Genomic DNA, 21,828 nt, shown 5'->3' with positions numbered 1-21,828 from the left:
TTGGACTAGTGAGATGGCATTGGTACATGCCACCTTGATGGGATTGAATTGGAATCCCCTGGTATGTTTTTAACTCTACCATTTGGGGCAAGTCAGCTTGAGCATGTCCCAAATTATACATCTCTTCCCTCTCTTATTCCCACTCTTATGTTTAACAGGGATCACATTTCAGTTAATTTTTAACACTTAAGAATAACTGTGTATTAATTACAGAATTAAACCGGTCATATTAAGTAGAACAGACAAAAAAACTACTAAGAGGGATAATGTATTAAGTTGTTCATTAACAGTCAGGGCTATGCTGATCAAGTCACCGTTTCTCATAGTGTCCATTTCACTTCAGGAGGTTTCCTTTTTGGTGTTCAGTGAGTTGACACCGATCAGGGAGAACATATGGTATTTGTCCCTTTGGGACTGGCTTATTTCACTCAGCATGATGTGAGAGAACGGAATATGGACAATGGGTCCAATAGTTACTGCAGGACAAAGGCAAAGAGGGAAAAACGAGTGAACAGTAACTGAAGGGGGTCTCTCAAACATTGAGGCCTTAGTGGGGAGAGAAGGAATTAGTGAAATGCACCGCACTTCCAGTGTAGTTAAGGTTACTGACCATGAGTGATGTTTTATTAAAGAAAGGTGGAAAATAGAGTAGTGATTTTAAGATCTCCAACCTGGGGCCTGTGCAGTGACACAGCAGGTTAAAGACCCAGCCTACAGTGCTCTCATCCCATACGGGCACCAGTTCAAGTCCTAACTGCTCTAGTTCCAACCTAGCTCCATGCTAATGGCCTGGGAAAGCAGCAGAGTATGGCAAGTGCTTGGGCCCCTGCACCCATGTGAGAGACCCAGAAGAAGCTCTTGGCTTCAGACTGACTCAGCTCTTGCCATTGTGGTCATTTAGGGAGTGAACCAGTGGATAGAAGATTCTCTCTCTCTGTCTCTACCTCTCTCTCGTTCAAATAATTAAAATAAACCTTTTTAAAAAAAAAAAAAAAGCCCCAAGCAAGCTGGAAAACATCACTACACATGACTCTGCTAGTCCCCTGTTTAGCTCTCTTCCTGTGACAGTCCCCATCCTCAGAATTCACACAGACATAGGATCCTGGAATAACTGTCGCCAAAGTGGTTGGCCAAAAGGGTCTCCTGACTCCATTAAAGTGATATTGAGAGGAACGGTCATGTAAAGAGAAGCCCGAAAGACATGGAGATGATGATAGATGCCTTCACATGCTGTGATCTGAGGACTGATTCAGGACTTCTTGGAGCGGCCCATTTCAGTTCTAGGAGCACAAGGATGGCAAGGGCAGTGAGATTAGCTTATTCTGTTGAGAGTTCTCTGCAGAGCTCTCTTGATGTCCCTGTTCCTCAGGCTGTAGATGAAGGGGTTCAACATAGGGGTGACCAGGGTGTACATCAGTGAGGCCACAGCACTCTTCCTGGAAGAGGTGGAGAAGGATGCACTGAGATACACTCCAAAACCTGATCCGTAAAATAAGCAAACAACCAAGAGGTGCGAGCCACAGGTGGAGAAGGCTTTGCACTTCCCATCTGGGGATGGGATTTTCAGAATGGAGGACATGATTTTATAGTAAGAGAAGAGGATCCCTGAGATAGGGAAAAACCCAAATACAATACCAATAAGATATATGACTGTGTCATGGTTGAAGGTGTCATCACATGTAAGATTGAGAAGCTGAGAAGGGTCACAAAAGAAATTAGAAATTTCAACTGCCTTGAAGCAGGTAACTGGTAATAATATCAAGTTGTGCAGCAGGGATTCCAAAAGGCTGGCCACAAAAGACACTGAAACCAAGAAGGCACAGCGGCGGGGGTTCATGATGACTTGGTAATGCAGTGGATGACAGATGGCGACAAACCGGTCATAGGCCATTACAGTCAGAATCAAATCATCCATGCATCCACAGATGAGAAAGAGAGACATCTGTGTCAGGCAGCCCATATAGGAGATGACTGTACTGTGAATGTGGATGTCCACAATCATCTTGGGAACCGTGGTGGAGGTGAAACCCACGTCAGCCAAGGACAGGTTGCAGAGGAAGAAGTACATGGGGGTGTGCAGGTGGGTGTCAGAGATGATGAGCAGGATGATGAGCAGGTTCCCGAGCACCGTGACCAGGTACATGGACAGGAACAGCCCAAACAGGAGGGACTGCAGGGTTGGATCCTCTGAGAAGCCCACGAGATGGAAGTCTAGGACACACGTCAGATTTTGTGTTTCAACACAGCCTGTACTCCTTCTGGAAAAGAAGATAGGGATGGAAAAAGGAAACAAGGGCACACAGTGCTTGCATATAGTTTTTCTGTATATAGTTTTCATTCAGCTAGTTATGGGTATAATATAAGGGTAACTCTAAAGTCCATAGAATAAATAAAATTAAAAGAATGGCTTTTGGAGCAATTGAAAAGTGTTAGGAAACCCAGAACGTTTGACCTACCTAGTCCATGAACACAGTCAAATGCAACCTAGACTTTTCTTTTATTTGACAGATGGAGTTAGACAGAGAGAAACAACCTAGACTTTTTTTTGACAGAGTGGACAGTGAGATAGAGACAGAGAGAAAGCTCTTCCTTTGCCATTGGTTCACCCTCCAATGACTGCTGCGGCCAGCACGCTGCAGCTGGCGCACCACACTGATCCAATGGCAGGAGCCAGGTAATTATCCTGGTCTCCCATGGGGTGCAGGGCCCAAGTACTTGGGCCATCCTCCACTGCACTCCCTGACCACAGCAGAGAGCTGGCCTGGAAGAGGGGCAACCAGGACAGAATCCGGCACCCCGACCAGGACTAGAACCCGGTGTGCCGGCGCCACAAGGTGGAGGATTAGCCTAGTGAGCCGTGGCACTGGCACAACCTAGACTTTTAATAAAAAAGATTACAAAATGCCCTTTTGCCTTCAAAGATAATATTCTAAATAAGGGTAATTAAGAAGCAGTTAAATATACCTTATTTTAACAATGGTACAAATTCCATTGACTTACGTGCACTCTAAATGCCAGGACTGTGTTATGTCAACACTAACTTAATATTGATCGTTCATGATAGGAAAATACTGTTGTGTGTTAGTTATCTTTCAGAGGTTTCATGATTCTCAGGTTTTCTGGTTTCCCTTCTAAATTGCCTTTTTGTTTCATAGGGAGACTCACAGACAGGGAAGGAGGGAAGAAGGGAGGAAGGGAGAGAAAGAAAGCAAGAGCACCTACCCATTGATTCACTCCCAAATGCCTACAGTGTCATTGGATGCACTACTGCAGAAGCTGGGAGCTGGAACTTGATTCAGGTCTCCTACATGGGTTACAGTCACTCAAGTACTTGAGTCATCACCACTTCCTCCCACAGTCTGGGAGGAAGCCGAGTAATGAACAATAGCCAGGAATCAAACTCAAACACTCCTAAGTAGGAGAGGGGTATCTTAACCATGCTGTGTGCCCAATCCAGTCTGTCTTCTGTGTGATCCATAACTTCTCTCCTGGTCATTGGTAGGGGTCAAATTTTGATAAATGTGGTAATTAAGTGCACATAATCATAGAAAGGCAATGACTGCAAATGTAACTTTAGTGTTTTCTGCACCTGTCAGTGATCAGAAGTAAGGATTTTTTTAAAAGAAATGTCTGAATTTTTGAAATCTTAAACAGGTAGTTTTTGTATTTGCCTCATGATCTCAGTAAATTATCTTGTTTGACAGGTGTATCATATTTAAATATTCTTAAAATTTTTTCATAGCGACGTGGTAATGATGCTTTACAGTTTTATGATCATAAACCCTCTTATTTGCAGTTGAAGTGTTTGGTATCAGGGAGGGCCCAAAGTCAACTTTGAGTCCCATTCTTCCTATGCATAAAGAAAATATTGTAGTATTAACCTTTCCTTATTCATGGGTTGTAATTCTCTACCTTTATCTGCCCTAAGACAACTGTGGTTCATTATTTTAGCAGAAGAGGCTATGAATGAACTGAGAAAAGATAGAAAACAGAATTCCAGAAAATAATGCAAGCATACTTTTCAGATTCTTCATCCGTGAAATGGATGTTTGCCCTATGAGACTGTTGCAAGGAAAATTTTTTAATTCTTTTTATCTTTCTTTATTCATTTTTTATCTTATTTGAAACAGATGAATAGCAAAATTTGATGCATGTGTAGTTTTGTCCAGCATCTGTTTGCTATTCTAATAAAAGCAATCAAATATATCTTTGATATACCAACTATATATACTAACTATATAATTGATATACCATCTATCTATATATAACTATATATTTGATGTACCATCAAATGTTAATCTGTGTAATATCTAGTACTAATCATTTCCTAATAACAAGAAATTTCATGTTGTGTGGGAATGTTATTCTACTTAGCATAATATTCTGATTGCTGTATGGAGGGAGTAAGGAAATCACCATCATTCACCTATAATACATGCCAACACCTGTGTAAATCTCTCCACCTCCCCGTGATTGTATTGTCCACTGGACATAGGAAGAGTAACTCGCATATCTGACAGGGTATCATCTAGGAGAATGAGAGCTTAAAAATGTGGTCATCATGATTTTTCAAAATATAGCCTCTGTAATTGCAGAAATAGCAAGTTTGTTGATAAATGATGCTGGTGGCTGAAAGGACATCCAGCTCTAGAACGTGCCTCAGCTCAGGCACAGGATTGCCTGCCCCCTTCTCTCTGTACATTTACGCTAGATGTGAAACACATGTCTGCCTTGATTTTTGAACTCAAAGATTTTGCTGTAGGTTCCATTGAGTGCCATTGCAGGAGCCATGTGTCCTCATGGAGGTGCAAACACATGCTACTCAATGGTCTCTAGTTCTGTGGGACTTTCTGAAAGGGATGAAGGCTCTGACAAGAAAGCACCAAGAGTGTTAAAGCCACACTGATGACGGCCAGTTATTGCGAGCCATGGAAGGGTCTACTGACCGTGTAACAGAGATCTTCATGCTGATGCTTCCACTCTGCTAAGCAAGCTAATGGGTCTGAGGAATCAGAAATGAAAGGGATTGCATCATTCTAAAAAATACACATTCATGGCCATGTTTAAGCTTCAAAGACTTTTTGGACATATAGAAATGTGAGTTTATTTTACAAAAATAAAGCTGTGTAAAAAATTATAATGTATGGAAAATAATATATTATGAAAAAAAATCTATGTGTGGATTTCAAAAGCAGTAATTCATACTTTTTATTCCATTTTTCCATGAACATTCTGAAGTCCTCTCATTGGAGGATAAGAGCTTTGTGAGCTCTGTGGATGAGGTCCCAACTCAAATGACAATGCTAACTCTCAGAGATGCCAACAACTTGGAGTGGAGCAGATAGGATTCAACACTACATTATCAGATCTGAAATCTGATGTATTCAACTTCTTCATTATCTCTTCCTGATCAGAAAGACTTAAGCAGAGATCCAGTGGTCTAAACCACAGGAAACTCCAAGGGCTGTTAGTATTCTCTTTCCAGTTTCTGCAGTCAGAAATGGAAACCAACAACCCATTTTTAAGTCTCTGATTAAGAATACAGGAGTGATTACAAGAGGAGTGAGGAAGCTGGCAGAAGAGAAACCCAGGTGTGGGGTCAGGAGAGCCATTTCCTCTGAGTTATCCTGGGTCTGCACTTCCTGGGATCTTAGCCTTTGAGCTCAGCCACACTTCACCCGTGACTGCCCACAATCGACAGAGAAGCCTATGGAAAGAGCACAGTAGACAGTGAAACTTCTGCTGGGGTCACCAGAGGGGTAGAGTGGCCATGTGCCCTGTGTCTGATTCAGGTGTGGTTTCAGGGGCCGGTGCTGTGGTGTATTGACTAAAGCTTCAGCCTGCAGCCCTGGCATCCCATATGGGCAACAGTTCAAGTCCTGGCTGCTTCACTTCCAATCCATTTCCCTGCTAACACACCTGGGAAAGCAACATAAGATGATCCAAGTCCTTGGGCTCCTGTACCCACAAGGGAAACCCGGATGGAGTTCCTGGCTTCAGCCTGGCACAGCTCCAGCTGTTGTGGCCATCTCAGGAGGGAAGCAATGGATGGAAGACCTTTCTCTCTATCTCTCTCTGGCTCTCCAATCTCTGTAACTCTTTCAAATTAAATAAGCCTTTTTTTAAGCTGTGGCTTCAATTCTGTACCCTACAACCAGATACAAATCACAAAAAAGTGCTGAGCTCCTCTATGGAACAAAACTTGGGAGATTGTGCAGATGCAGTGAAACAGCCTGCTTGCAAGAGTTCAGAGCCTGGCACTTAGGAAGCCCTCAGTAATCGCCCACAATGTTATACTCTCTGGGATCCTCATTATCGCCCTTATGGTCATGTTTCTGTGTGTTCAGGGGACAGTTTAGAGATGCATTTGCTGCTGTCATGAAGAGGATTCCAAAGGAGTAAGACTTAATACGGGAGGAAAGCCAAATTCTGAATGAGATAACTGGGACTCCTATGAGAATCAAGAGCATAGACTTCACAGTCCTCTGGCCTGAAGCTTTGCTTATTGGTTCCACCCCACAAGTCTACCCCAACTCTCACTTTTCTTCTGAGGAGGAGAAAACAATGTTCCTAAGAGTCCAACCTCCTTCCCTGCTATCCCTCAGCACTTACTGGGCTGCGCTGAGTCTCATCTGAAGCATGACCAAGGGTGATGGCTCCGCTGCTCCTCTTCTGCCTGGAATGCAATGGAGGGAGCCTTGGGCTGTGCACTCAGGACTGGAGACAGACTCAGGCAGGGGCCTCCTGGTGCAGATGCTCACAATGGGAGTGCAGCCACTATATTTCCATCAGGAAGGCCAAGGTGTGATTGTGCTGGCTCATTGTTAGGACCTTGGGTGCTCAGTGCACAGAGCTCCCAATTAGCCAGCCAGTCCATGTTACCCTAGTCCCTAAGGACTTGTTGATATTCATGGAAGAGGAATGGGAGAAAATAAGTATGCCTGAAACCTGTCCACAAGGAAGGTCACCTGTGCCCTTTGGTGCTGACATCCAAGTTGCAAAATCTGTACCTAAAACTCAGACTTTTGTTTTTAATTTCACAGCTGAGTATGTGATTTTTTTATGTCTGCCAATCCATTTTATACATCATGAAACCTAAGGAGAATTGTATGTTGTATACCAATAATTAGATACTCTTTTCACTTTCTCGGTTAGCATTAGTCTCTATTTTTTTTTAACTTTTATTTAGTAGATACGAATTTTCAAAGTACAGTTTATGGATTACAATGGCTTCCCCCCCATAACTTCCCTCCCTCCTGCAACCCTCCCATTTCCCACTCCCTCTCCCATTCCATTCAAATTAAGATTCATTTTCGATTATCTTTATATACAGAAGATCAATTTAGTATATATTAAGATTTCATCAGTTTGCCCCCACACAGAACACAAAGTGCCAAATACTGTTTGAGCACTAGTCATGTCAGTAATTCACATTGAACTACACATTAATGACAGAGATCATACAAGGGAAGTAAGTGTACAGTGACTCCTGTTGTTGACACTCTTGTTTAAGGCGTCAGCAATCTCCCCAGGCTCTAATCATGAGCTGCCAAGGCCATGGGATCCCCCTGAGCTCACTGACTTTGATCTTATTTCGACAAGGCCATAGTCAAAGTGGAAGTTCTCTCCTCCCTTCAGAGAATGGTACCTCCTTCTTTGATGGCCCTTTCTTTCCACTAGGATCTCACTCGCAGCAATCTATCATTTAGGTTTTGTGTGGGATGTTTTGTTTTGTTTTGTTTTGTTTGTTTTGTTTTGTTTTCTTGCCAGAGTTTCTTGGCTTTCCATGCCTGAAATACTCTCATGGGCTCTTCGGCCAGATCCGAATGCCTTAAGGGCCGATTTCACGGCCAGAGTGCTGTTTGGGACAGCTACCATTCTTGAGTCTGCTGTGTATCCCACTTCCCATGTTGGATTGTTCTCTTCCTTTTTTATTCTATCCGTTAGTATTAGCAGACACTAGTCTAGTTTATGTGATCCCTTTGACTCTTAGACCAATCATTATGGTCTATTGTGACCTGAAATTGATCACTTGGACTAGTGAGGTGGCATTGGTACATGCAGCCTGGATTGGATTGTATTGGAATCCCCTGGGACATTTCTAACTCTACCACTTGGGGCAAGTCAGCTTGAGCATGTCATAAATGGTATATCCCCTCCCTCTCTTATTCCCACTCTTATATTTAACAGAGATCACTTTTCAGTTAAAATTTAAACATCTAAGAATAATTGTGTTTAATCACAGAGTTCAACCAATGGTATTAAGTAGAACAAACAAAATACTAAAAGGGATATAGTATTAAATTGTACATCAACAGTGATGATAAGGGCTGATCAAGTCATTGTTTCTCATACTGTCCATTTCACTTCATCAGGTTTCCTTTTTGAAAGTTAGTTATCACCAATCAGGGAGAACATATTATATTTGTCCTTTTGGAACTGGCTTATTTCACTCAGCATGATGTTTTCCAGTTCCTCCATTTTGTTGCAAATGACAGGACTTCATTCTTTTTTTTTTACTGCTGTATAGTAATCTATAGAGTACATGTCCCATAATTTCTTTATCCAGTCTACTGTTCATGGGCATTTAGGTTAATTCCAGGTTTTAGCTATTGTGAATTGAGCTGCAATAAATATTAAGATGCACACAGCTTTTGTGTTTTCCAATTTAATTTCCTTTGGGTAAATTCCAAGGAGTGGGATGGCTGGGTTGAATGGTAGGGTTATATTCAGGTTTCTGAGGACACTCCAAACTGTCTTCCATAGTGGCTTTACCAGTTTGCATTCCCACCAACAGTGGGTTAGTGTCCCTTTTTCCCCACATCCTCTCCAGCATCTGTTGTTGGTAGATTTCTGTATGTGAGCCATTCTAACTGGGGTGAGGTGAAACCTCATTGTGGTTTTGATTTGCATCTGCCTGATTGCTAGTGATCCTGAACATTTTTTCATGTGCCTGTTGGCCATTTGGATTTCCTCTTTTGAAAAATGTCTATTGAGGTCCTTGGCCCATCTCTTAAGTGGGTTGTTTGTTTTGATGTTGTGGAGTTTCTTGATCTCTTTGTAGATTCTGGTTATTAATCCTTTATCTCTTGCATAGTTTGCAAATATTTTTCCCATTCTGTCAGTTGCCTCTTCTCTTTCCTGACTATTTCTTTTGCAGTACAGAAACTTCCTCAATTTGATACAATCCCAAATGTTAATTTTGGCTTTGACTGCCTGTGCTTCTGGGTCTTTTATAAGAAATGTGCCTGTGCCCATATCTTGCAGGGTTTCTCCAATGTTCTCTAATAATTTGATGGTGCTGGGTCATACATTTAAGTCTTTAATCCATGTTGAGTGGATTTTTGTGTAAGGTGAAAGGTAGGGGTCTTGCTTCATGCTTCTGCACATGGAAATCCAGTTTTCCCAGCACCATTTATTGAATAGACTGTCCTTACTCCAGGGATTGGTTTTGGATCCTTGATCAAATATAAATTGGCTGTAGATGTTTGGATTGATTTCTGGTGTTTCAATTCTGTTCCATTGGTCTATCCATCTGTTTCTGTACCAGTGCCATACTGTTTTGATAACAACTGCCCTGTAGTATGTCCTGAAATCTGGTATTGTGATGCCTCTGGCTTTGTTTTTGTTGTACAAGATTGCTTTAGCTTTTCAAGGTCTCCTGTGCCTCCCTATGAATTTCAGCATCATTTTTCTAGATCTGAGAAGAATGTCTTTGGTATCTTGATTGGCATCACATTGAATCTGTAAATTGCTTTTGGGAGAATGGACATTTTGATGGTATTGATTCTTCCAATTCATGAGCATGGAGATTATTATATTTTTTGGTTATCCTCTTCTATTTCTTTCTTTAAGGTTTTGTAATTCTCATCGTAGAGATGTTTAACATCCCTGGTTAAGTTTATTCCAAGTTATTGGATGGTTTTTGTGGCTATTGTGAATGGGATTGATCTTAGAAGTTATTTCTCAGCTGTGGCATTGCCTGTGTATACAAAGGCTCTTGATTTTTGTGCATTGATTTTATATCCTGCTACTTTGCCAAACTCTTCAATGAGTTCCAATAGTGTCTTAGTAGAGTTCTTTGGGTCCCCTAAGTAAAGAATCATATCATCTGCAAGAGGGATAGTTTGAGTTCTTCCTTCCCAATTTGTATCCCTTTAATTTCTTTTTCTTGAATAATGGCTCTGGCTAAAACTTCCAGAACTATGTTGAATAGCAGTGGTGAGAGTGGGCATCCCTGTCTGGTACCAGATCTCAGTGGAAATGCTTCCAACGTTTCCCCATTCAATAGGATGCTGGCCGTGGGTTTTTCATAAATTGCTTTGATTGTTTTGAGGAATGTTCCTTCTATACCCAATTTGCTTAGGGTTTTCATCATGAAAGGGTGTTGTATTTTATCAAATGCTTTCTCTGCATCTATTGAGAAAATCATATGGTTTTTCTTCTGCAGTCTGTTAATGTGGTGAATCACATTGATTGACTTGCGAACATTGAACCATCCCTGCATACAAGGGATAAATCCCACTTGGTCTGGGTGGATGATCTTTCTGATGTGTTGTTGCATTCTATTAGCCAGAATTTTATCGAGGATTTTTGCGTCTATGTTCATCAGAGATATTGGTCTGTGATTTTCTTTCAATGCTGCATCTTTTTCCAGCTTAGAGATTAAGGTGATGCTGGCTTCATAAAAAGAATTTGGGAGGACTCCCTCTTTTTCGATTGTTCTGAATAGTTTGAGAAGAATTGGAGTTAGTTCTTCTTTAAATGTCTGGTAGAATTCAGCAGTGAATCCATCTGGTCCTGGGCTTTTCTTTGTTGGGAGGGCCTTTATTACTGATTCAATCTGACTCAGTTATGGGTCTGTTTAGGTTTTCTACGTCTTCCTGGTTCAATTTTGGTAGATTGCATGTGTCCAGAAATCTATCCATTTCTGATAGATTTCCCTGTTTGCTGGCATACAAGTCCTCGTAGTAATTTCTGATGATTCTTTTTATTTCTGTAGTGTCTGTTGTTACATTTCGTTTTTCATCTCTGATTTTATTGATTTGGGTCTTTTCTTTTTTTAGTTAGTTGTGCCAAAGAGGTGTCAATTTTATTTATTTATTTTTAAAAAAAGCTCCTCGTTTGGCTGATTTTTTGTGATTTTTTTTTGATTCAATCCTATTGATATCTTCTCTGATTTCAGTTATTTCTCTTCTCCTACTAGATTTGGGTCTGGTTTGCTGCAGATTTTCTAGATCCTTGAGATGCAGTGAAAGCTCATCTATTTGGTGCACATCCAATTTCTTGATGTAGGCACCTATTGATATAAATTTTCCTCTTAACACTGCTTTTGCTGTATCCCATAAGTTTTGATAAGATGTGCTGTTGTCCTCATTTACTTCCAGAAAGTTTTTGATTTCTTCTATGACCCATTGTTCATTCAGGAGCATGTTGTAAAATCTCCATTTGTTTGCATATGCTCTAGGGATTCCTGAGTTGCTAATTTCCAGCTTCATTCCACTATGGTCTGAGAACCCGAATGTTGGGTTTTTTAATAGTATCCTCTAGATTCCCCACAATATTTTTTAGATTTCTAATTTCCTCTTCTTTTCTTTGGTTTGACTGTTTACTTTCCTGTTCTCTGTCTTCTAAGTCCAATATTCTCTCTTCTGTCTCACTGACTCTGTTTCTAAGGCTCTCTAATGTGTTTGTCATTTGATCTATTGATCTATCTGATGATTTGATCTATTATGTTTGTTCAGTACTCTGGCCTCAGAATTAGCCCTTAAGTCATTCAGAACCACCTGAAAAGCCCATGAGAGAATTTCAGGCATGGAATGCCAAGACACTCTGGCAAAAAAATGACCTAAATGAAAGATCTCTGTGAGTGAGATCCCAGTGGAAAGAACAGGTCATCAAAGGAGATACCTTTCTCTGAAAGGAGGAGAGAACTTCCACTTTGACTGTGACCTTGTCTAAATATGATCAGAGTTGGCGAACTCAGAAGGCCTCCATAGCCTTGGCAACGCATGACAAGAGCCTAGGGTGATTACTGATGCCATAAACAAGAGGGTCAATTTGTTAAGTCAACAACAGGAGTCACTGTGCACCTACTCCTCATGTAGGATCTCTGTCCTTAATGTGCTGTACATTGTGATTTAATGCTATAACTAGTACTCAAATAGTATTTTACACTTTGTGTTTCTGTGTGAGTGCAAACTGTTGAAATATTTACTTAATATATGCTAAATTGATCTTCTGTATATAAAAAGAATTGAAAATGAATCTTCATGTGAATGGAGTGGGAGAGGGAGTGGTAGAGGGAGTGGGAGAGGGGAGGGTTGAAGGTGGGAGGGAAGTTACGGGGGGCAAAAAGCCATTGTAATCCATAAGCTATATTTTGGAAAATTATATTCATTAAATAAAATTTGAAAAAAAAAAACATTTGTTGCATTTTCCGACTACAGAGCTCCCTGTCCCAGAAACAGCATGGCAGAATGAGAAGAATCCCAACTCCTGGGAGGGAGTTCCAATCTCTCATGGAAGGGAAAGAGAAGGTGAGCATTCATCCAAAGTTCTGTCTTCTCAGGGCTTCCTGAGGAACTGGTTCATACCTTGCCTGCCTTGGAGCTCACATGGTAATGATATTAAATAGTACTAACTGCCCTCAGAGGTAGTGTAGTACCACAAACAGACACTAGGGGGAGGTTGAGGTGATGAGCTCTGGAGAACAAAGGCTAATCCCTTTAATTGCACAAATCACACACAGAAGCCCAGGAAAGTTTGGGTGTGACCCGCAGTGTCTAGACAGTCTGCTGTGAAAGTCTTTCCCTGTAGGAAGCCCATCCGTAAGGACTGGGAGATGCTTTTTCCCCCAATGCTCAAATATCCATGGAGAGAACGAGAATGCATGGAAACAGGGAAATCTCACCTAATCAAATTAACAAACTGCATCTCCAGAGATAAAGTACTACATCTTCCTAAAAGAATGAAGATATTTGATCATCCCACAGCAAACTCACAATAACCACTTAAAGATTATCAGTATGCTAACAGATAACACAGATGAAACATAGAAACAAAGCAATCAGGAAAATGATGAACTAGCAAAATGGTAATAAAAATACAGAGACATAAACTCTAAAAGAAAAAATGAGCAGAAATATAGAAGATGAAGAATACAATAACTTTATTGGGATATTCAGTGGAGTGTTCAGCAGCAGAGTATCAAGAAGAATCAGTGGCTTTTTTAACTTTTCAAATAAGTTTTATTGAGAGTTGTATATTTTTAACATTTTATTTCAGAATAGGTTTAAATTTATACAACATAGATTGTGAGGTAGTCATACGAAGAATTCCCCTACACGCCTCACCTCATCATTTCCTGTATTAATAGTTCATTAATGTCTTAGTCACCATAATAGATCCACACACACAGCTTCTCTTAGTTTTTCTCCAAAAGCCGTTTATCACTTCATTCCTCCAAGCCTCTGGTTATGTATGAAAAATGTATAAAAAATCTATAATATGCCTCATTAAAAGGACCAAAAGAAACAATAACCAGACACAAAATCTGGAGAACACCAGCCTCACACATCATGTACGGAGAAAAGTGAGATTTGTAGGTCGAGAGCTTCATTTTGCTGCAGTTCCCACCAAGAGTCCAGACGCATGGTGTAGGGACTGAGATGAGCCTGTTTTCCTGAGGAGCCTCCACAGGGCCCTCTTGATGTCCCTGTTCCTCAGGCTGTAGATAAAGGGGTTGAGCATGGGAGTGACCAGAGTGTACACCACTGAGGCCAAGGCACCCTTTCCAGGAGAAACCGAGAAAGCTGAGCTGAAATACACCCCAATGGCTGTTCCATAAAATAAGCAAATGACTGACAGGTGAGAGCCACAGGTGGAGAAGGCTCTGTACCTCCCATCTGGTGATGGGACTCTCAGAATGGAAGAAATGATTTTATAGTAATAGAAGAGGATCCCTGAGGTAGGGAAAAACAACCATATATGATAGCAGCAAGATACCTGACTATGTCATTGGTGAAGGAGTCAGAGCAGGCAAGACTGAGAAGTTGAGAAGGGTCACAGAAGAAATTAGAAATTTCTACTTGCTTGAAGCAGGTAACTTTTAACACCATCAGATTATTCAACAGAGAATCCAAAAGGCTGGCCACAAAGGACACCAAAACTAAGAAGCTACAGCGGCCAAGATTCATGATGGCCTGGTAATGCAGGGGGTGACAGATGGCAACAAACCTGTCATATGCCATCACGGTCAGAAGCAAATCATCCATGCATGCAAAAATGAGAAAGAGAGACAACTGTGTCAGGCAGCCCACATAGGAGATGACTGTGCTGTGAGTGTGGATGTCCACAATATCTTGGGAACCGTGGTGGAGATGAAACCCACATCAGCCAAGGACAAGTTGATGAGGAAGAAGTACATGGGGGTGTGGAGGTGGGAGTCTGAGCTGACGGCCAGGATGAGGAGCAGGTTCCCGAGCACCGTGACCAGGTACATGGACAGGAACAGCCCAAAGAGGAAGGGCTGCAGTTCTAGATCTTCTGAGAAGCCCATGAGATGGAATTCTGTGACACGTGTGATATTAGTGTTTCAATATATCCTGGAATCCTACTGGAAAAGAAAACAGTGTTGGTAAAAGGAAGCACACAAGCAGGCAATCAGCACATTTTATTATTTTTAGTTCAACCAGTTATGTGTATAGCACATGGGTAACTCTAAGGTTCTTAGAATAATTGAATTAAAGGGACAAATTGTGGTGAAATACAATTTTTTAAAGATTTATTTGTTTATTTGAAAGAAAAAGTTATAGAGAGGCAGAGACAGAGAAAAAAAAGAGAGGTCTTCCATCCACCAGTTCCTCCCCAGATGGCTACCACAGCCAGAGCTGCGCCAATCCAAAGCCAGGAGCCTGGAGCTTTTTCCGGGTCTCCCATGCAAATGCAGGATCCCAAGAACTTGGACCATCTTCTACTGCTTTACCAGGCCATAGCAGAGAGCAGGATCAGAAGTGGAATAGCCGGAACTCGAACCGGCACCCATATTGGATGGCAACACTGCAGGCAGTGGCTTTTACCCAGTACACTGCAGTGCCAGCCCCCATAATTTCTTTACAGTGATGAACTCAGTCTTCTTACAGCTTTTTCATGATTTGTTTTTTAAATTTTTATTTGAAAGTCAGAGATTGTGAGCCAAGGGAGGCTCTACTCAATATGAAACAGAGATTTTTTTATGCCTCCTCTGTGCCAAGCAAATAATAGGGTCTGAAGAACCCAAAAAAGTGGGGAGGGGATGTCATTATTCCAAAAATACAGTTTATATGTTTACGAGGGTGTATTTGTACTGTAAAAGGTTTTGTAGGAATGGAATTAACACTATCAATTAATTTTAATAGAATTGAACTTTGGGGTATAAAAGTCTTGTCATAATATGGGGAAATGTATATTATGAAAAACTTGTCATGATTTATTTTAGGCATGGAAAGCCAAGACACTCTGGAAAAAAAAAAAAGAAGACCTAAATGAAAGATCTCTGTGAGTGAGATCCCAGTGCAAAGAACGGGGCCATCAAAGAAGAAGGTACCTTTCTCTGAAGGGAGGAACTTCCACTTTGACTATGACCCTGTCATAATAAGATTGAATCGGTGAACTCCAAAGGCTTCCATAACCTTGGCAACTCATGACTGATGAAATCTTTACTTAATATATACTGAATCGATCTTCTGTATATAAAGATAATTGAAAATGAATCTTGATGTGAATGGAATGGGAGAGGGAGCGGGAGATGGGAGGGGTGCGAGTGGGATGGAAATTATGGGGGGGGAAGCCATTGTAATCCATAAACTGTACTTTGGAAAATTATATTTACTAAATAAAAAAATAAAAATAAAAAAATTGGGGACAAAATAAATTCAAATTTTTCATTCCATTTTTTCCATGAATGTTTTAAAGTTCTAGTACAAGGATAGGAGTAACAAGTCCTGGTACAGAAGTAGGAATGCACAGGGTCAAGTAGCTTATATTTTAGTGAGTGAAATGAAGATCAACCTTAAAATGGTAATAACAATATTCAAAATTTCTTTTGTCCACTTTTGATTCATCTATTGCATATACATCACATAAGAAGCTTCTATAAATCCATTCATTACTTAATGAGGTTTCAACTCAGATGAAAATGCCCATGTCAAAGATACTGGAAACATCCTCTATGCATAGGAATAATCAGCGATTGGACAGGTTTCAAAACTGCATGCTCTCTGGAACTGATGCATCTCCATTATCTCCCAACCATCAGAATGTATTAAGCAGAGTTCCCTAAGTTACAACACTAGGTGCCTTTGAAGTTGGTTGTCAATCTTTTCACAAATTCTGCATGGGAAATGGGACCTAACCCCTCATCTTAATGTCTCATATTGATATTAAGTAGCAAGAATAACGAGAACTGGAGGAAGCTGAAAGCTGAAGTGAACTCTCAAGAGAAAGATCTTCCCTGAGTTACCCTGTGCCTATTCATCTGTGATCTTTGCCTTTGAACTCAGCACCCTTCCCTGGCTGCTGCCCACCATGGTCTACAAAGAAACCCCAAAGGAAGAGCACAGCAAACAGGAGGTCTCTTCCTGGAAGGACAGAAAAGGGAAATGCCTGCTTGGGTCATCACAGGGGAATACCATCCATGTTCATTGTGTCTGAAATCAGACCACCTGATTCAGAATTGCCTACTGCTGCTTCGACCTGACAACCTGATGTGAATTCCATGAGAGTGCCTAGCCCCCTCTCCTCCTGTATAAAATAAAAATATGGGCTATGTGATGAAATGAAATGAGCTACTAAGGATGTAGAGTTCAGATAGTGGCACAAAGGCCTGTGATGTTTTGGTTACTGATATCCTCATCCTGAAACTCATGTTCACGTTGGAGTGTTCAGGGATAGCTTGTACAGACTTGTTTAAACCATCATGAAGGAGATGCCAGAGGGAAGAACAATCAGCATGAGAGGAAATAATTCATCCAACAGTCCCTCTTGTATCCACTGTATCCCACAGAACCCGCTGGGCTGAACTTCCTTGCTGTAGGGAATTACAGGAGAGTTTGCGTCCATTACCCTTTGATGCGTAGTGAGCAGTAAGAGTGGAGGTTGTCTTCGACAACCGGTCATAGGGTTCCCCATCTCGATGAGTCTAGAGGAGGAGGAGACACAGGGACAATTTACTGTACTAGTGCCAGCATGGTATTTTTTATATTTTTTTCATTTATTTTTTATTGAATGGCAGAAACATACAAAGACAGAGAAACAGACAGATAGGACATCAGTGATTCACTCCTCATATGCCCACAGAGCAAATGCTGCATCAGGATGAAGTCAGGAGCTGGAATTCAACCAGGATCTCCCTTGTAGGTGGTAGGGACCAAATTACTGAGCCATCATCTGCCATCTCTCAGGGTGCACATTAACACGACTCAAATCCAGGCACTCAATTATGGAGCACATGCATCCCCAGTGACATCTTTACTGCTGTGCAGAATGTCTGTCCCCGGAACCAGCATCTGAAAGTCTGAAGGCATGGGCTGATATTTCTTGTTTGTTGGGCACTTCAGGCATAAACAGTACTATTGATGTTGGTCTGTAAGCAGCACAAGAATATATCCCTCCTCTTCCCAGAATATTATAAAACCATCACACTGTCCACCAAATTTCCCACTCAGACAACTGTCAGATGTGCAGATCCATCTCTGTATTGTGTGTATATTTAGATTACACCATAGTGCTCCATGATATATCCATGGTCATGTAGTCCAAAGAGTGACTCATTGCCTTTCTACCAGCAGAATCTCTCCAATGATTCACTATCAGCTGCAGCCATTCTGTGTAGAAGCTCAACAAATGTTGCCAGTGGCTTCGGTTTTGCTCATCATTTCACTCCTGACTGTATTTTCATTTGATGTCTAGTGAGTGTTATCAGCTCAGTAAGTCTTTAATGAAAATATACTTCAGGCCATAGTGATATCTGTAAGGAGGGTGGAAGAAGAAGACCCAGATCTTCATTTCCCTCACAAACCCATGCCTTCACAACATCTATGGACCAAATTGCCTTTCTGAGAACTCCACAAACCAATTAAGAGATTGCACCTCCCCAAGGAGCACAAAGCCAAGGAGAGCTGCATCAACGGATAAGAGCATGTGTTGCATTTACCTACCATGGCCCTCCATACCAGGAACCACGGGGCAGAAGAAGAATTAATTCCCAAGTCCCTGGTTTTCTCATTGAGATAAGGAGAAGGTGCCATGGTCATCTGCAGTTCTGTCTTGTCAGGAGCTTCCTGAGGAGCTGGTTCATGGCTCTCCGGACTTAAGAAGCTAAAGTGATGGCAAAGCAATGTCATATCAGGGGCCCCTAAGAACAGTGGCAGTACATCTTGTTACAGAAACTGCAGGACCACAGAAGATCACCAAGGGGAGCAAGAGAGGATGAGTCCTTGAGAACAAAGTCAAACTCCTCCATCTACAAAATCACACACACACAAGCCCAGAGAAGATGCTCCCCAGAAAACCTTAGGCTGTCCACCACAATCTCTAGCCAGTGTATTGGTGAATGTCTTTCCCTGTATGACATCAATCCATAAAGACTGGGAGAAGCCTTTTTTTTTTTTTCAATATTCAAATCTCAACAGAGAACATAGGGAATGCATAGAAACAAAGAAATATGGCCCATTCAAAGGAAGAAATTAAATGCCCATAAAAAACTACTCACTCTGCCTTAAAGAAATGGAGATATTGATGGTCTGATGACAAATTTGTGTATCTTAAAGATGGTCAGTAAGCTAAAAGAGGACACAGATAGATGACTGAAAGGATTCAGGAAAGCAACACATGAGCAGAATGTGAATAACAATAAAGAGATATAAAAAACAAACAGAGGCGCTGGCATTGTGGCATAACAAGTTAAGCCGCCACCTGCAACACTGGAATCCATATAGGGGCCAGTTCAAGTCCTGGATACACCATTCCCCATTCAGCTCCCTGCTAATGTGCCTGGGAAAGCAACAGAAGGTGGCCCTAGTAGTTGGGTTCCTGCCACCTACATGGGACACCTGGATGAGGATCCTAGCTCTTGGCTTAGGCCTGGTCCAACACTGGCCATTGTGGCCATTTGGGGAATGAACCAGCAGATGGAAGATGTCTCTCTCTCTCTCTCTCTCTCTCTCTCTCTCTCACTCTCACTCTCCTTCTCCTTCTCCTTCTCTCTCTATCTCGCTCTTGCTCTCCTATCTCTGTAATTCTGCCTTTCAAATAAATAAATCTTTTTTTTTAAAGCAAATGGAGAATTAGTGATAAATAACATGGTAGGTATGTGGAGTGTTCAGTGTAATGCTCAGTAACACTCTGTGAGAGAGGAAACATCAGTCAGCATAAGGACTGAGCCCCTGGAATTACAAAATCAAAGGAACCAAAGGGAACGAATGAAGAGAATTAGCCCAACAGGGACTCATAGGAGACTGTCAGCAGAGCAATATATTCATAATGCAAGTTCCACAATAAAAAGAAAAGGAAATAAGCATCCAGTACCCAGCCCTGTGTCTATATTTTGGATTAGAGCAATTTACAAGTAAGGTTTCTATTTTTGAGATCCATACATTTCAGCAATATTTCTCAGTGGCAACAAACCCAACCTTCTTAGCATTGTTTCATCATTCATTTTCTTTCCTGTATATGGTTAACTTTAGAGACACTCAGCTAAAGAGTGTTAGAAGAACAGGAATATGTGTGATAAGTTCATGATTGCAGTAAAATGTTTAAGACAAAATATAAACAGTGTCACTCCACCTTTCATCCTAATCAGAGGAAAATAACATTCAGCCCTGTTTTATTCAAATACTATGCAAAAAATTCCCAAATATAACATATTGATCATTTCTATTGATTGCTGGGGATGCATTATCTGGACTTTATAAAATTCAGGGGCCAGTGCTGTGGCATAGCGGGTAAAGCCAACGCCTGCAGTGCCGGCATCCATATGGGTGCTGGTTCGAGTCCTCACTGCTCCACTCCTAATACAGCTCTCTGCTGTGTCTTTGGAAATAGTTGAAGATGGCCCAGGTCCTTTGGCCCCTGCACCCCCATGTGGGAGACATTGGAAGAATCTCCTGCCTCCTTGCTGCAGACAGATCAGTGCAGTTCCAGCCATTGCAGCCATCTGTGGGAGTTAACCTGCAGATGGAAGACCTAACTCTCTCTCTCTCTCTCTCTCTCTCTCTCTCTCTCTCTGCTTCTGCCTCTCTATAATTCTACTTTCCAAATAAATAAATCTTTAAAAATATATTAAATGCAATGTTCATAATGAGAAAGTTTTTTTATGCTCCATTCATCTTCATAAATTTTCACCTTTTTTCTGATTTTGTGCCTTTATGAAACTAGATGCATACTCAAAAACGTGGGCTACATTTTAAAATTCTTTTCCAATGTTGATGCTAACCATGGCCTGGTGTACGTTAAATTTTAATAAGTATACTTGGACCAAATACACAAAATCATACATTATCACTGATCCCATAGATGGCATTAGTGCATGGTGCTATCTCAATCATTAAAGAATAACTAGCATTTAGGAGGTATATTCTATTTTTCATTTTTCTGAAAAAATTTATTTTATTTATTTGAAAGGCAGAGTTACAGAGAGGCAGAGACACAGACAGGGATCATCCATCCTCTGGTTCACTTCCTGAGAGGCCACAACTGCTAGAGCTGGGCGAGGTCAAAGCCAGGATCCTGGAATTCCATCCAGGTCTCTACACTGATGGCAGGAGCCCAAGCACTTGGGTCATCACCCACTGCCTTCTCAGGTACATTAGCACAGAGCTGGACCAGAAGTGGGCAGCAAGGACAGGAACCTGCTATCACATGAGATGCTAGCATTGAGGTGGTGATTTAACCTGCTGTGCTACAATACTGGCCCAGCATCATTGTGTTGAATGACGTTTGTGGAATCTAGACAGAAAACTTGGGAACTGAATCTGGGTCCAGAGGAGGACTCCAAAGTGACTGGGAGGCCCTCAGAGCCATCACTGGCTTGGCCAAGGCTAAGAGCTCCAAGCTTATAACCTGGTGACCTTCAGAGAGGCCTAATCAAGAAGAAGAGAGAAATCTCTGGCTATAACCAGAGTTCTCCATTGCTGCCTGGAGGCACTGTGGAAATTCCCCTTCATTGAGGCCAGAATCTGTAACCCTGAAGTTTCTTAATTCTCAGGAAGGTCCTTCAGAAACCTATGCATTTACTCCTTAGCCTTAAGCTCTCCTGTGGCCAGATCTCCCTAGGGTCTCTATCCTAAAGCTGATGAGAATTTCTTGTTGAATAAACAGAACCATGAGGTGTCATCTAAATGGAATATGTCATCTTATGAGCCTATGCTCATGGGTATATTGGAAGTTGAGAAAGTGGAGGGAGGGGAAGTGGGTCATGGGAAGACTTCAAAGGTCTTTTATTATGTTCATTTTAATTTTAAATAATTTTAACAGATTCAATATGATTTGTGGATGTAAGACTAAGAATATAATGAAATTCCCCTCCTCCCTCCCTCCCTTTCTCCCTCCTTCCTATCGTCCTTCCTTTTACCTTTCTTTTTTTTTAGTTTTTGAGATGACATATTTTAAATTTACATTACAGTACACTGGCTTACTACTTCACTGAATATGAAGCTTAAGTAAAAAGCAAAAGAATCTAGCTTTGTAGGAATATAGATAATAGCTTTAAATAACAATTGCATAGAAAAATGACCATTTCACCCATATTCGGGGATTTTTGTCATTTAGTCACTCATAATTTGTTTCAGT

At 41.2% G+C, this 21,828-nt stretch overlaps 1 protein-coding gene and 1 pseudogene across 1 annotated transcript; both read right to left on the bottom strand.

Moving 5' to 3' along the window:
- Positions 1-1,312: 1,312 nt before the first annotated feature.
- On the bottom strand, positions 1,313-4,966 carry LOC100348193 (olfactory receptor 7E24-like). Its single transcript, XM_070059217.2, has 2 exons — positions 4,947-4,966; positions 1,313-2,258 (listed from the first exon to the last, which is right to left on the bottom strand). Exons 1-2 carry the CDS (start codon positions 4,964-4,966, stop codon positions 1,313-1,315), a joined length of 966 nt encoding a protein of 321 aa, XP_069915318.2.
- An 8,651-nt stretch (positions 4,967-13,617) lies between these two features.
- On the bottom strand, positions 13,618-14,609 carry LOC127488535 (olfactory receptor 7E178-like; annotated as a pseudogene).
- Positions 14,610-21,828: the final 7,219 nt, after the last annotated feature.

Source organism: Oryctolagus cuniculus, chromosome 16, assembly GCF_051225735.1.
Source record: "Oryctolagus cuniculus isolate XC-2025 breed Fujian yellow rabbit chromosome 16, ASM5122573v1, whole genome shotgun sequence".
Lineage (NCBI taxonomy): Eukaryota > Metazoa > Chordata > Mammalia > Lagomorpha > Leporidae > Oryctolagus > Oryctolagus cuniculus.
Note: the sequence above shows the minus strand (reverse complement) of the source record. Positions and strands in the feature narration are given on the sequence as shown.

Coding starts and splice junctions, on each gene's coding strand:
- LOC100348193 (XM_070059217.2), bottom strand. CDS start 4,966: ATGAAGATCTCTGTTACACG. Junction 2,259..4,946: donor ATGAAGATCTCTGTTACACG/GTCAGTAGACCC, acceptor CTTCTTTTCCAG/AAGGAGTACAGGCTGTGTTG.